The sequence below is a fragment of the Rhamphochromis longiceps genome, linkage group LG9, assembly GCF_057381845.1.
Source record: "Rhamphochromis longiceps isolate RC_006_pf linkage group LG9, R_longiceps_female_GT1.1, whole genome shotgun sequence".
Lineage (NCBI taxonomy): Eukaryota > Metazoa > Chordata > Actinopteri > Cichliformes > Cichlidae > Rhamphochromis > Rhamphochromis longiceps.
Window position 1 is genome coordinate 30,911,189 of NC_140565.1, and position 16,471 is coordinate 30,927,659.

The 16,471-nt window shown below is 42.2% G+C and overlaps 2 protein-coding genes across 2 annotated transcripts in view; one reads left to right on the forward strand and one right to left on the reverse strand.

Moving 5' to 3' along the window:
- LOC146662544 (uncharacterized) overlaps positions 1-16,471 on the reverse strand; it is a 150,842-nt gene that overhangs the window by 66,475 nt on the left and 67,896 nt on the right. The gene's annotated exons all lie outside the window — the stretch shown is intronic.
- Positions 10,793-12,456, forward strand: LOC146662548 (uncharacterized). The gene is made up of 3 exons (XM_085417843.1): positions 10,793-11,821; positions 11,908-12,025; positions 12,155-12,456. Exons 1-3 carry the CDS (start codon positions 11,720-11,722, stop codon positions 12,295-12,297), a joined length of 363 nt encoding a protein of 120 aa, XP_085273969.1. The 5' UTR covers positions 10,793-11,719; the 3' UTR covers positions 12,298-12,456.

Sequence of the window (16,471 nt, forward strand, 5' to 3'; positions counted from 1 at the left end):
CTTGCTGCAGCATTTTGGATTAACTGAAGGCTTTTCAGCGAGTTTTTAGGACATCCTGATAATAATGAATTACAGTAGTCCAGCCTGGAAGTAATGAATGCATGAACTAGTTTTTCAGCATCACTCTGAGACAGGATATTTCTAATTTTAGAGATGTTGCGTAAATGGAAGAAGGCAGTCTTATATGTTTATTTAATATGTGCGTTGAAGGATATATCCTGGTCAAAAATTACTTCAGGGTTCCTCACAGCGTTACTGGAGGCCAAGGTAATGCCATCCAGAGTAAGAATCTGGTTAGATACCATATTTCTAAGACTTTCAGGGCCGAGTACAATAACCTCAGTTTTATCTGAATTAAGAAGCAGAAAGTTAGCGGCCATCCAGGTCTTTATGTCTTTAAGACATTCCTGCAGTTTAACTAATTGGTGTGTGTTACCTGGCTTCATGGATAGATAGAGCTGGGTGTCATCTGCATAGCAGTGAAAATTTATGCTATGTCTTCTAATGATGCTGCCTAAGGGAAGCATGTATAATGTAAATTGAATTGGTCCTAGCACTGAACCCTGTGGAACTCTATAATTGACCTTAGTGGGTGAAGAGGACTCAACATTTACATGAACAAATTGGAGTCTATTAGATAGATATGATACTAACCACTGCAGCACAGTACCTGTAATACCTATAGCATGTTCTAATCGCTCTAATAGGATATTATGGTCAACAGTATCGAACGCAGCATTAAGGTCTAGCAGGACAAGCACAGAGATGAGTCCACTGTCAGAGGCCATAAGAAGATCATTTGTAACCTTCACTAAAGCTGTTTCTGTGCTGTGATGAGCTCTGAAACCTGACTGAAACTCTTCAAATAAGCCATTCCTCTGCAGATGATCTGTTAGACAACTACTCTTTCACGGATTTTTGATATGAAAGGAAGGTTGGAGATTGGCCTATAATTAGCTAAGACAGATGGCTTTTTGAGTAAAGGTTTAACTACAGCCACCTTGTAGGCCTGTGGTACATAGCCGATTATTAGAGATAGGTTGATCATATTTAAGACTCAAGAATTAATTAATGGCAGGACGTCTTTGAGCAGTTTTGTAGGAATGGGGTATAAAAGACACGTTGATGAGATGATGAGAGATGATGATGAGATAGCCTTTATTTGTCAGTTGCAGGTCTTTTGCCCACAACCGAGATGACAGACCTTGCCGACCGTACATACAATACACAAACATCACATTGGGGAGACAGGTCAGGCTAGGTAGCGAGGAACAAACATTGAAATGTGTAACACAAAAGGATAATACAGGAATGCACAGATATCAACACACCATAGCACAATAAACACAGACAAGCAACATGGGAAAGAGTTCCAGTGTGTACATCTGATCTGGGACCGCTGCAATCTTTCGATTGCGCCTCCAACTGACAAGATGTCCACATCAGAGGGGAGGTAAGCGTTGGAGGTGGCGTTGGATCCGGGGTAGGGAGGGTGATGCATCGGTGAGTGCTTATCAGTATCAGTATATGTATGTGTGTGCGTGTCCATAGTTCAGCTGAGACAGTGTCCTTCGCCCTGCCAGGCTAAGTAAACAGTCTTCCAGCCAACCCTGGTGGCCTTGCATGGAATGGGAAGGAACAGACTAAACACAGTCGTTATCAGGGTGTTCAGCTCTGGCCTTGCAGCTGGCGCCGAGAGGGTATCCGCATGAAGTGATGGTATTTTTTACTTTAGTGCGAACAGCTCATATGAATTTCAAAGCAGTTCTACAGTCCAACACTGGTCTCTCACTCTCCCGTTGGAGAGCCGCGAGCTTCGCCATGCTTGCGTTCTGTGATGTTGTCATTTCTTGTGCTCAAGGAGCCAATTTCTGAGAACTCACAGCAGTGTGCCTCCCCGAGATGTCATCCAATTTTGCGCCCAGAGATGTTATTCCGAGCTAGCCCTTCCGAGATGTATCCAGTCTGCAGTCAGAGATCTTATTCTGAGTATTCACAGCAGCCGTAGCCTCTCCAAGATCTTATCCGTGCTGACTCAATGAGCCCATTTTGAGAAACTCACGCCTCTCCCATCGTTCCAATTCCAGTGGGCAGCCTTGTGGGGGTTTGAACAGCCGATTCCGCTTTCTTAATTCTTCGATAAGCCAGGGCCAAGCCAGCGCCGATCAGCCAGAACCCTGTTACCATGGTTCCGAATAGGTAGATATCTTCAGCACTCAGGCTCACCCAAGCCCAAACTTCTCGTTGAGAAAGGGGTGTCAATTGCATTTAGGGACCAGTTGATCCAATCCATAATTCCTCTTTTAGGTTTTAGAGAACAGACTGTGAGAGAGTGTTCCAGGGAAAATACAAAAAAAAACCCCACGAGACTAGACAAGGACATAAGCAGGGAAGATAAGGGAGAGGAGAAAAAGTGCGTCCGCCTCCTCCGAGAGCCAAAGAAAGAGCTGATGGTTTGGAGGAAGTAATTATTGAAATTAACTCAGAAAGATCAATTGGAGAAAAAGAGTGTAACTTAACATCGATGGTACTACAAGTAGCTGTAGATAATATTATATCTGTGGGATGATTATTGGTAATTTTTTCTCTAATGATGATAAAAAAAAAATTTATTTGTGAAGAAGTTCATGAAGTCATTACTAGTTAACGTTAAAGGGATTGTTGGCTCAGTAGAGCTCTGATTTTTTGTCAGCCTGGCTACAGTGCTGAAGAGAAACCTGGGGTTGTTCTTATTTTCTTCAATCAGTGATGAATAGTAAGATGTTCTGGCTTTGCGGAGGACTTTCTTATAAAGCAGCAAACTATTTCTCCAGGCTAAATGATGATCCTCTAAATTTGTGACACGCCATTTCCTCTCCAGCTTACGAGTTATCTGCTTTAGGCTACGTGTTTGAGAATTATACCACAGAGTCAGGTACTTCAGATTTGAGGCCTTAGTTTTCACAGGAGCTACAGTATCCAGAGTCGTACGTAGTGAGGAGGTGAAATTATTAACAAGATAATCGACCTCTGTTGGAGTAGCGTTCAGATAGCTGCTCTGCTCTATGTTGGTACAGAGCATTGAAGATGATAACAGTGGCTGGATTATATTCTTAAACTTAGTTACAGCGCTTTCAGAAAGACATCTACTTTGATAAAGTCTACTCTCCACTGCTGTGTAATCAATTATTGTAAATGTTATCAGGAAATGATCAGACAGGAGAGGGTTTTCAGGAAACACTGTTAAATGTTCAGTTTCTATGCCATATGTTAAAACAAGATCTAGAGTGTGATCAAAGTGGTGGGTGGGTTCTTTTACATTTTGAGAGAAACCAATTGAGTCTAATAACAGATGCCATGTTGAGGCTGTCATTTTTAGCATCTACATGGATGTTAAAGTCACCCACAATAATTATTTTATTTGAGCTGAGCACTAAATAAGATAAAAAGTCTGAGAAATCAGACAGAAACTCTGTGTAAGGCCCAGGTGGACGATATATGATAACAAGACTGGTTTCTGAGTTTTACAGCTGGGGTGGACAATGCTAAGCATCAGGCTTTCAAATGAATTAAAAGTCTGTCTTGGTCTTTCGTTAATTAATAGGCTGGTGTGAAAAATTGCTGCCACACCGCCCCCTCGGTCTGTGCTTCGAGATTTCTGGTAGTTAGAATGGCTCGGGGGTGTTGATTCATTTATCATCCTGCTGCAACCAGGTTTCTGTAAGGCAGAGTAAATCAATTTGTTGATCAATTATTAAGTCATGTACTAACAGAGACTTGGAGGAGAGAGATCTAATATTTAATAATCCACATTTCACTGTTTTACTCTTTGGTTCAGATGTGGATACTGTATTGTTCTTTCTTTGTGATCTTTTATGTTTAAATTGTTTATTGCTGGTTTTTAGTTTGTTTTTTTGTCTGTTTGGGAGCTGACACAGTCTCTGTGGAGATGGGTATTGGGTGGGGGGGGGGGGGGGGGGGGGGTAGCAGGAGGAGAGAAGCTGCAGAGAGGCGTGTAAGACTGCAGCTCTGCTTCCTGGTCCCAACTCTGCATAGTCTTATTTTGGGGGGTTTAATAAATTGGTCCATATTTCTAAAAATGAGAGCTGCTCCATCCAAAGTCGGATGGATGCCGTCTCTCCTAACAAGACCAGGTTTCCTCCAGAAGATTTGCCAATTATCTATGAAGCCCACATCGTTTCTTGGACACCACCCAGACAGCCAGCAACTTAAGGAGAACATGTGGCTAAACATGTCACTCCTGGGCTGTATCCCAATTCAGGGTCTGCAGCCTTAAAGGCCGCATTTTAAGGCCGATTACATCACAGCATCGCGAATTGGGACAGGCTGTCCGAATTCGAAGGCTGCTCGAAATGCAGCCCTCAAATGCATCCTTCATTTCCCTGAATTCTAAGGATGTGTCGGTGTAGACTTCGTGGCCCAACATATCCCAGATTGCATAGCGCGGCGGTGGATGTGGATAATTTTGCCGAAAAAAACGGTGGAAGCGGAGCGGCCAAAGTGTAAACGTTTAAAAGTAAGTACTGTTATGATGTCTCAACAGGACCTGGAAAAACTAGTCCATGCATTCATCTTTAGTAGGCTTGATTACTGTAACAGCATCTTTACAGGTCTACCTAAAAAATCAGTCAGACAACTGCAGCTCATTCAGAACTCTGCTGCTCGAGTCCTCACTAAGACCAAACAAGTGGACCACACCAGTCCAGCTCTGAGGTCTTTACTCTGGCTGCCTGTCCGTCAGAGGATAGACTTTGAAGTTCTGATGCTGGTCTATAAAGCTCTGAATGTTTTAGGACCAAGATACATCAGTGACCTCCTGACCCAGTATGAACCTTCCAGATCCCTCAGGTCACCTGAATCTGTTTTTTTTTATCAGTTCCCAGAGTCAGAACCAGACACGGAGAAGCTGCATTCAGCTTTTATGCTCCATATATCTGGAACAAACTCCCAGAAACCTCAGATCAGCTGAAACACTCAGTTTATTTAAATCCAGGTTGAAGACTCACCTGTTCTCTGGGGGTCCTCTCAGCTTGGCTGGGGGGTTTCTTTGCCTCCCTCCTGCTGTGTGCCCAGCCTGGAGACTGTGGTCTGTGACCGGCTCCCGGTGCAGACGGCTCCCTGTTATAGTGTTTCCTCACTTGGCTCATGCGTACCCAGCCCAATTTTACTATTTAAGTGTGCGTGTGTGTGTGTGTGGGGGGGGGATATGCGTGTATTCACATCGTTTATGTTAATGAGAGTGTGGGGAGTGAGTTGGAGGGTGGGGTGGGCTGCTTTTAACCATGTAAAGCACTTTGTGCTACATTTTTTTGTATGAAAAGTGCTTTATAAATAAAGATTGATTGATTGACAAAGTGTCTGGAACGCTGATTTTTTTTAAAAACGTTGAAAAAAAGTCTCTGTACTGCATTTATGCATTTAGTAATAAGGGGTGGCTGTAGATAAGGAGGTAGAGCAGGTCACCTAGTAATCCGAAGGTTTTTGGTTCAATCCCTGGCTTCTCCAGTCTGTATGTCAAGTATCCTTGGGTGACATACTAACCTCAAGTTGCCCTCAGATGCATCCATTGAAGTGTGAATTTGTATGAACGTATCCATTTAGAAGGTGCTTGTGTGACTGGGTTAATGTTGTATAGAGTGCTTTGAGTACTTTGGGAGAGTAGAAAAGCGCTATATAAGAATCACTCCATTTACCCTATTCCATAAGCATTCCTCACAAATCAGCCATATGCTGTACAGTAAAGTCACACTGACACAGGAGAAGGATAACTATGGCTATTCAACACCATTACGTGACACGTTCAAGCTGCATGATGCAGATAAAGTGACTGTGCAGATAAAGGTGTTTTTTCTTGTTATCATAAGACATTTGGAGTGAAAGTAAAGGTTACACTCTGAGGAGTCACAGTTTTGATATTCGACACAAAGAGAAAAGCTCACATGTTTGAATTTGTTTACAGTTACAGTTTTTATAAATTCTGACTGTAAAAAGCTTTTACAGCTTTGATATTCTTTGACACTCGATATCAGGTGATTAAATTTAAAGGTTTCTATGTCCCATTTACACTAACCAGTAACAGTATGTCTAACACGTTTTTAATTTAGATACAGAATTAAGCTAATTTAAAAAATGTTAGACCTCATGCCAGATTTAATTGATAGAGATATATGTATGCATTATTTCCTTTATGTACCTTCCTCCCAAGTTAACTGCAGCCAAAGCTAACTAGTGACTGAGTCATGGACTGCAATAAAGGTTGTATGGTGACTGAATAAATCCCCCCGAGCCTTCTGAGCACGAGAAAAACTGCTGTATCACGAGAAAAACTGCTGTACCTGTACAGGAACAGGTGAGGGCACCAGCTGAACACCAGTCCCTCCTACCCAAGGAACTGAAACGGGTGGAGAGAAATTGTGTCAAATTGAGCAAATTGTGTCTGGGCATACAGATCTTTCTCAAAAATTAGCATATTGTGATAACGTTCGTTATTTCCTGTAATGTACTGATAAACATTAGACTTTCATATATTTTAGATTCATTACACACAACTGAAGTAGTTCAAGCCTTTCATTGTTTTAATATTGATGATTTTGGCATACATAACTCATGAAAACCCCAAATTCCTATCTCAAAAAATTAGCATATTTCATCCGACCAATAAAAGAAAAGTGTTTTTAATACAAAAAAAGTCAACCTTCAAATAATTATGTTCAGTTATGCACTCAATACTTGGTCGGGAATCCTTTTGCAGAAATGACTGCTTCAATGCGGCGTGGCATGGAGGCAATCAGCCAGTGGCACTGCTGAGGTGTTATGGAGGCCCAGGATGCTTCGATAGCGACCTTAAGCTCATCCGGAGTGTTGGGTCTTGCGTCTCTCAACTTTCTCTTCATTCATTCATTTCATTTCATTTATTTATTCATTTTCAGGCACAACAAATACCTATATTGAACATAAAATACACAAAACAAAAAACAAAAATTGCCTGAAAAAGGAGTGGGACGAAGAAAACTTATTAAATCCCACCCCTATACTCACTCATCAACAAAAAAACAATAAACTTCCCGCAGCTACGCCCATCATTGCATACAGACCCATCAACAGCTCCGGGCACATACAAGCATCTAAGCGGCAGCTCGCAACCAACAATTAGAGCCTTCATAACTGAATACAGAATATATAAATTATAAATTGCATTACCACAGGTAACAGGCAGTAATAACTACAAGTAACAAACACACATACATATACATACATATATATCTACACACACAAGTACATATATGTACATACATACGCACACTTTATTTATTTATTTTTTTTTTGGAATCCATACCAGCAATGGTAAGAGAACAGACATTACAGAGCACACTAAAACCCATCATTGAGTATACTGTGACCAGACCAACTGTTTGTAGAGAAATTTAAATCTATGAATATTTTTGCATTGTTTCAATTGTAAACTCAGACTGTTCCAGATTTTCACACCACATACAGACACACAAAAACCTTTACGGGTTGTTCGAGTTCTGGGTAATTTGAATTCTCCAAAGCCTCTCACATTATAAACCTTTTCTCGAATTTCAAATCTAGTTTGTAAATTTGCCGGTAAAAGTTTAGTAAAAGCTTTATAAAAAATTATGGATGTATTGTAATTAACCAGATCCTGGAATTTAAGTAACTTTGCCTGAAGAAAGAATTTGTGAGTATGATCTAGATAACCAGCCTTGTGAATAATACGCAGTGCTCGTTTCTGTACTGTGACTAATGGATTAGTTGTATTTTTATATGTATTTCCCCACACTTCCACACAATATGTAAGATATGGAAGAACCAGGGTACAGTACAGAGTACGAAGTGCATCTTTATCAAGGAATTGTTTCACTTTGTTCAAAACTGCGAGGCTTCTAGAAATTTTGGTTTTTATGTGTCTGACGTGGGGTTTCCATGAAATTTTGTTATCAATTATAACTCCCAAAAATTTGTTTTCACTCACATTATCAATTGGTACACCTTCAATGATAATTGGTAATTCTATATTATATTTTAAATTACCAAAAAACATTGCTTTAGTTTTATTTATATTTAATGATAATTTATTTATGTCCATCCATTTTTTTATTAATTGTAGCTCCCTGTTTACGGTCATTACAAGATCAGTATAATCATCGCTACTGAAAAATATGTTGGTGTCATCTGCGAACAGTATGAGTTTAAGTACTTGAGAAACATCAAAAATATCATTTATGTATACATTGAAAAGTTTTGGTCCCAACACTGACCCTTGGGGAACACCACATGTAATACCAAGTTTCTCTGAATGGTAATGCCCTATGCTAACATATTGTTCCCGACCCGTTAGGTAACTTTTTAACCAGTTACCAGCTTTCCCTCGAATACCATATCTTTCCAATTTATCCAGTAAAATTGAGTGATTGATTGTGTCGAAGGCCTTTTTGAGATCAACAAAAATACCAACTGCATATTTATTTTTATCCAGTGTATCAGTAATTTCTTCTACTGCCTCAATTATCGCCATTGAAGTGGTTCTTTGCGTTCTGAAACCATACTGACCAACATTTATTATTTGATGTTTTTCAAGGAATTTTTCTAATCTTGAATTAAAAAGTTTTTCTAGAACTTTTGAGAATTGAGGCAGTAGAGAAATAGGCCTATAATTGGTAAAACTGTGTTTGTCATTACTTTTATATAGTGGTATTACTTTCGCAATTTTCATTTTTTTTGGAAAACAACCGGACTGAAATGATAAATTACAGATATATGTTAAGGGACTAGCAATATTCAGAATAACCTGTTTAACTACAGACATATTTATGTCATGATAATCCATTGAAGACTTACTTTTACATTTTAATGTGATATTTATTACTTCTTGCTCATTTGTAGCTGAGAGGAACAGTGAAAAGGGATTTGATTTTATATTAATGATATTTTCATTTTTATGACACGGGATGTCTGCTGCTAGTTCTGGGCCAACATTTATGAAGAATTTATTGAACCCATCGACAATATTACTCATGTTGTGATTTTCACCATTTGCATCAGTAAAATATTCAGGATATGATGTTCCAGAAGATCCTTGTTTAATTAAGTTGTTTAACACATCCCAAGTTCCTTTTATATTGTTTTTATTTTCATATAATCTTCTTCTATAATAAAGTTGTTTGCTTGTTCTTATAATATCAGTCAATTTATTTCTATATGCTTTATATCTTTGTTCCACTTCTTTTGTTTTTACTTTGATAAACTGTTTATACAGATTGTTTTTCTTTTTGCAAGCATTAATAATTCCTTTTGTGAGCCAAGGACTTTTTATCTTTTTTTTCTTTGTCATGTGTTCGTTTACAGGACAATGTTTATTGTACCACATAGTAAAAATATCTAGAAAATTATCATAAGCCTTGTCCACATCTGACTCTTCATACACCGAACTCCAATCTTGTTGTGCTAAATCGAAATTGAAGGCATGAATTGCTTCTTCATTTATTGTTCGCTTTGCTATCATGATCTTGGTATCTATTTTTTTTAAATCACAGTCACACAAAGTAAAAACTGGTAAGTGGTCAGTTATATCACAGACAAGCAGGCCACTATTAATTTGGAAATCCATGACATTAGTAAAAATATTGTCAATAATAGTGGCGCTATGTGATGTTATTCTGCTTGGCTTTGTTATTGTTGGATATAGTGATAAGCTGTACATTGTGTCAGTAAAGTCATCAATGGCTTTTAACCTTGTTGGATTTAGCAAATCAATGTTAAAATCACCACAGATAAATAGTAATTTTTGGTTCACCGAAGCAAACGTTTTTTCTATCCATTCATTAAAAGTGTCAATACTTGAACTGGGTGTCCGATATATGCAACTTATTATAACATTTCTCTTTTTTTCATTCATAATCTCAATAGTCAAACATTCCAAAATTCCATCAATAGCCATAGACATAGTTGTTACAACATTATATTTTATAGAGTTATGAACATATATAGCAACCTCTTCACAATATCCCACAGATTTTCTATGGGGTTCAGGTCAGGAGAGTTGGCAGGCCAATTGAGCACAGTAATACCATGGTCACTAAACCATTTACCAGTGGTTTTGGTACTGTGAGCAGGTGCCAGGTCGTGCTGAAAAATGAAATCTTCATCTCCGTAAAGCTTTTCAGCAGATGGAAGCATGAAATGCTCCAAAATCTCATGATAGCTAGTTGCATTGACCCTGCCCTTGATAAAACACAGTGGACCAACACCAGCAGCTGACATGGCACCCAAGTCTAATGTTTATCAGTACATTACAGGAAATAATGAACTTTATCACAATATGCTAATTTTTTGAGAAGGACCTGTATAGTCTTTGCAGATTGGACAGCCTCAGAAACACTCAACTTGGACACAGAACAGTACCTAGGAGGAGCCACAGTCTTGATAGGTTCTAGCAAGGGGCAACTAGAGTCCTTAAATGTCCCTGGGAAACAGACAGTCTCTTCCTGTAATCTCCATCCCTACCAACTGCTTGGGCCCTTGCTGAAAAATACATGGCTGAAAGCCTGGCTTAAAAACATTAACCACCTCCCTTTCAGCTGACATGGAAACAGAACTTGCAGCCTTGGGAAATTTCACAGCAGCCCCAATATTTCTTCCCTCAGGTTTAAGGAGAGCAGTCTTGGTCATTTTAACACTGGATTCAGATTGTACAGAATGAAAACAGGTTCTTAAATCCTCAGAGCAGGAGTTCAAACAAAGAATCAACTACCTCTAAGTTAGCAGATTTAGATTCACCTGCTTGGCAGTTAGTCTTCAAAGTCTTAGGGGTAGATTTATTGTTTGTTACGTTCATGAGTTCAGGAGGATCATGAGAAAAACAGTGTTTGTTGCGCACCACTGCTGATTGCCCAGAGGAAGTGGCTGTGTGAGCGTCACTCACTCCAGGAACATGGAGGTAAGCCAGACCGTGAATCCTCCTGCGGACCAGACCGAAAGTCCTCCGGTGGGCCGGGCTGGGACAAAGAGGCGGGAAGCTTGTGTAGCTCCAAACGTGGAAGTCCCAAAAACAAAGCGAAGGATTGCAGTGGAGTAAGCCCAGTGTCTTACACCACATAATCCTTCTTTCGGAGTGACGCCAGAAAACTGAGGAGCTGCTGCCGTGGTAGCCATCGAAGTTTGGAAGCTGCGGGGCCCACCCAGAGCCAAACAAGAGCCATCGCAGGGTGACTCGTGCGCCCAGGGCACACCTAGCCTCCTGCCTCACTCTCTCCTTGAGGAAGGCAGAAACTGCGGGTCGCCGATACCACACTGAGTCTGCTGGGCCCATGACTGGTTGGGTCGTTCTGTCAGGGAGCAGTCGTAGTGTGCTGTGATGCAGGTAGGATGGAGGGCCCACATGCAGGACTCGAAACCAAGAGGTAGTGATGTGACGTTCTGTATCGAGGCTTCGAAGCTTGTGTCGAGTAATGGAGGGGGCGTTTCCGCGATGCGCGTATCGAGGCTTGCTTCATTTATGGGAGGAGCTGAAAATGATGACGTCCGAAGCCTCGCTGCCCGGCTGTACCACGTGACTGGTTCATGAAGTGGTTCGAACTTTGCCGCGAGATATGACAGCGATATAAACCCCTCAGACTTCATTCAAAAATGTGGGTGTTTGATGGAGAGTTGCGGTTAGTGAGAGTTTGGAGACAGTTTGGAGGCCGTTTGGAGGTTTATGAGAGTGAGGAGAGAAAGTCAGGAGAGAATGGAGCCAGCTAAGAAGAGGAGGATGTCCTCCCCTGTGTGGGAACATTGTGATCTTATTCCTCCCAACAAGGTATGTAAATTTCTACAGAAGATGTATTTTCATAATACTGATGGTGCCATAAAACTTATGTTAAGCTGTCTTTACTTTTTTACAAGGTGAAGTGTTTGCTATGTGCCAGGGAGCTGGGATATAACAACAACACCTCATCCATGCTTAGGCACTACAGAGCTTTGCATGAGAATAAGGGGAACACCGATTGTGGAGCAAGACCAGGTGAGCCATCAAATGCCATGATAATATAGCATGCAGTAATGTTACTAAATGATATAACAATATTATACAACTGTAATAGGTTACGTGTGATACTTATATTTGTGCTTTGTCTTTATTGTCTTTCCTCAGGAGAACAATCTCCAATAGATGAAGACCTGGTTAGCATGGTGATTGAGGACTCCCAGCCAGTTAGCATTGTGGAGGACAAAGGATTCAAAAGATTTGTTAAATCATTAAATCCTAGCTATGTTCTCCCCACTAAAAGGTCATAAAAGCAGTGAAAATTTAGTTTTTACAGAATAAAATGTCAACATGCAGGACTGAGGCTCAAAGCCTCAGTGTGTAGCTGTCCATACCTCAACGTTACAAAAGAACAACCACTGTCCACACCCCAACCACACCTCACCTCACAGTAAATGATCATTTCCATTTTAAGCATTTCCAAATGATCATTTTCCATACTACCAGTATAAATATACACAGTATACTGCCATCACTACAATATAGATGTTTTACACACTGCTTTTGTTGTTGACTGTGTGCAAAAGGCCACACTCTTCAAATTCATGCCAACTAATATTTTTACGTCCAGTAGGTGTCCTACTAGAGCAAATGAAGCTTCAAGAAGCTTTGCGCTGGGGTGAACCAATTGGATGAAAAGCTTCAGTGCTTCATGGGGCTTCATCTGCCCATCACTACCAAGAGGTTAACTTAAATAGCAGTTTATTCACTGGGATGACTCATCAGAGAAATAAAAATTACTCAAACACAACCAAAAAATGATGAACACTGGAACCTAAAACAAGAGAACCCACACAAACAGAACCAAGATCTAAGCGCATGAACAATTTTCAAGCACAGGGAGGAAGTGACCATCAACAACCCAACACAGAGCAGGGAAAACACAGGGCTTAAATACACACTGGGATAACGAGGGCATGAGACACAGAAGGGGAGGACAGCTGGGAGTAATCTGACATGACGAGAGCAAGGGAAGCAAAACTCAACACATGACATATGTCTGTGAAGGTTCTCAGTCATCCAGGTCATCGTAGTCTAAGGAGCTTGGAAAGAAAAGTATCTGGACTTCTTTAAGTTGCTTGAAGACGTTTCACCTCTCATCCGAGAAGCTTCTTCAGTTCTAAGGTCAAATGGCGGAGAGTCACAGATTTAAGTCCCAGATTACTCCAAAATACTGACTTAACAATGTGGTGTATGCTGTACAGTGTAGCGAGGAATGCCCAGACCTCTACATTGGAGAGACCAAACAGCCACTTCACAAGCGCATGGCACAACATAGAAGAGCCACCTCCACAGGACAAGACTCAGCAGTCCATCTGCATCTTAAGGATAAAGGACACTCTTTCGAGGATGCCAATGTTCACATTTTGGACAGAGAGGACAGATGCTTTGAAAGAGGAGTGAAAGAAGCCATCTATGTCCACTGTGAGCGACCATCTTTGAACAGAACGGGTGGTTTACAACACCAACTGTCTGCCATCTATAATCCAGTTTTGAGATCCCTTCCCAGACGCCTTAATGCCCACTCACATCCTGGGCCATCTGACCTCAGGAAATCACATGATAGGGAGGGGCCAGGTTTCAAAATGAGCTCACACAAAACCCTGGCTGATTGTGACCCACAACCGTTTTCACACCTTGGCTCATGTGATTAGGTAGAGGATCATCAGGGGGTCCTTTTGTCCCTCTTTGGGGGGAAACTCCCACTGGGACTAAATCTGGGACTCTGGACGCTTTTCTTTCCAAGCTCCTTAGAGTATTTGGTATGAAAGAAAACAAAACAAATTGAGTCTCATTCTTTGTGAACTAAAACTAGAGATTTAAAGGCATTTTAGTAAACAATAAATACTAAGACAAAATGTGTCACTGTGTTATATTCATTAGCTTAATGCAGGCTGCCACTGTGAATAACAATGTGTTGTTTTGCCTGATTTCATAACGGTTACACTGACTCACTGCTCTAGGAGTATTTACTGCAAGTCCAGAAATCATAGCTGCCTCATCTTCCTACACCTTTGTGGGGCGCTCTAGCTACGTCCCAGTGTGTGTTGGTTTGTGTGTGTCTGTGCGTCACTAGTGGCCAGGCGTGTGTGAGAGTGAATAGCCTGTGTGTGTGCATGGCTGGGCCTGGGCCCTGTGGGACATGGTCATGGAGCAGGTGTTCTTGGGTGCCGTGGGCAGGCCTGTACAAAAGGGTTTTCAGCCACTAGTGGAGTCAGCTGCCCCTGACCTCTGGTTCTCCAGGATTCTCACCCTTCAGCTGTGGGATCCCAATCCGGAGCGTCCTCCTTCTCCTGCTGGGATGGACGCATGGATGTCACTGAGATTTGTGGCCTCAGGTCTTTGTTACTCGTAGAGGTGCTGGACAGGCCGGTTCTTCTGCATCCATCTCTGGATGCCTCTGGCTCCTGGGGGCTCTCTCTCTCTCTCTCTCTCTCTCTAACACACACTGCAATATGACTGCTGATTTATGTATCTGTGGATTTTTCTTACATGTGCAGTGGCTGTCGATACATTGTGTATTTATATTTGTAAAATGTAGTTGAAAAAATGTAATCAGGAGACGTAGTGAGACATGAACTGTGACAACACGAGTTTGACGCAGGGGTCGAGGGGACACGAGAGAGAGGGAGAGACAAGATTAGCTGGGGAAATATACATGGATACACATGACAGACATGGAATGAAACAGGGAGGATAATGTAAGGACGAAACAGGCAGACGAGACACAAAGACATAACAGGGACGCACAAAGGCGAGGGAGACTTAAACCCAGAGGACACAACAAACACACGCTGAAGACACGATGCTACAAACATAGTGGGGAGACACAGACATGAGAGTAACCTAAACAGATAAAACTAAACAGGGAAACAGAGAACACAACCATAGAACTAACTGAAGGTTAAAGTCTCTACTAGGGATGTAAGAAAATATCGATACAACGAAATATCGCGATATTTCGCTCAATGATTGTCACGGCCAGGCGGATCAGCTGCACGCTGATCAGCCCTCTCTGTTTCTCTTCCTCTTCTCTCTCGCCGGGGCGGAACTCACTGTGGGTTCATGCCCTTGGTCCACGCCCTCGGGAGATGAGACCCAGGTGTCTCATTAAGGGGAGCAGCATTTAAGCCAGGAGGTGACTGCTGTTCGTCGCTGGATCGTTGTCTACCACGCGTTAGTAAAGTCAAAGCTACAGCAAGTTTAGTGAAGAGTGTTTTCCTCTGTGCATCGTCCTTAACCCTGTCTCCCTGTCTACAGAACCTCTTGGATTTTTCCCCGTGTGTTTCCCGTGTGGCAGTGTTGGAGTGTGAACCTGTGATCGTGTGAGTGGATATTCTGAAGAACGTATGCTTTCCCTTGGACTTCCCTGGAGACCCCTTCTTCCCCCACTCAGCTGTATATAACACCCCCCTGCACATTCTTGTATATACACCTGGTGACTTGTAAATAAACTCTTCTTGTAAGCATCAGTACCGGAGTCCTGCGCTTGAGTCCTCCTTCCAACCGTAACAATAACGATCCAGCCATCATGGACTCAGCGGACTCAAACCCCACCCAGCAACCCGTCCTCACCCCGGAGGCAATTCTGGAACGCCACGAACACATGCTTCGGCACATAAATCAACAACTGGCCGCACTCACTCAAGCCCTCGCTCAACGTCTACCGTCGGTAAGCCCACCCTCACCCCCTCCGTCTGTTTCTCCTCAGCTATCGGCTCCCAGTCCCTCTGCAGCCGCTCCGCCTGTTTCCCCCACGCCGGCCCCCACAGAACCACCGGAGCGATCGTTACCAGCGCCGGAGCCTTTCTCGGGTGAGTTCGATAAATGTGGTGGATTTTTGACTCAGATCACACTACAATTCCGTCAGTTACGAAGAACATATGAGACAGATGGGGCCAAAATCGCCTTTATGGTTCAACTATTACGCGGGCACGCATTAAACTGGGCGCAAGCTGTTTTGAGAACAGCCCCGGACATTTCTTATGAGGACTTCCTCACCAAATTTAAGAGTGTTTTTGAAAGAGGCACCGGAGCGGAGGCGGCTGCCCACAGACTGTTAAATTTGAAGCAGGGGAGGCGGAGTATGGCGGATTTTTCGGTCGAATTCTGGACCTTGGCCGAAGAGACTGGCTGGGGGCAGTCGGCATTGATAAGTACTCTCCTGAATAATGTTTGTGATGAGTTAAAGAGAGAACTGATGATGAGAGATGTTCCTCAGACCTTGTCTGATGTGATTACGCTGTGTGTGAAGTTGGATGAGCACCTACGGGCGCGTCGGGGAATCGGAAACTACATTTCCCAGAGGCCCCCGGGGCGCATGGAGACGTCAGGTGGGGGCGCGCCTAGCGGCAGTCACTCGTTGGACAGCACGGAAGAAAGTGAACAGCCCATGCAACTGGGCCGCTCCAGTCTGTCGCCCGA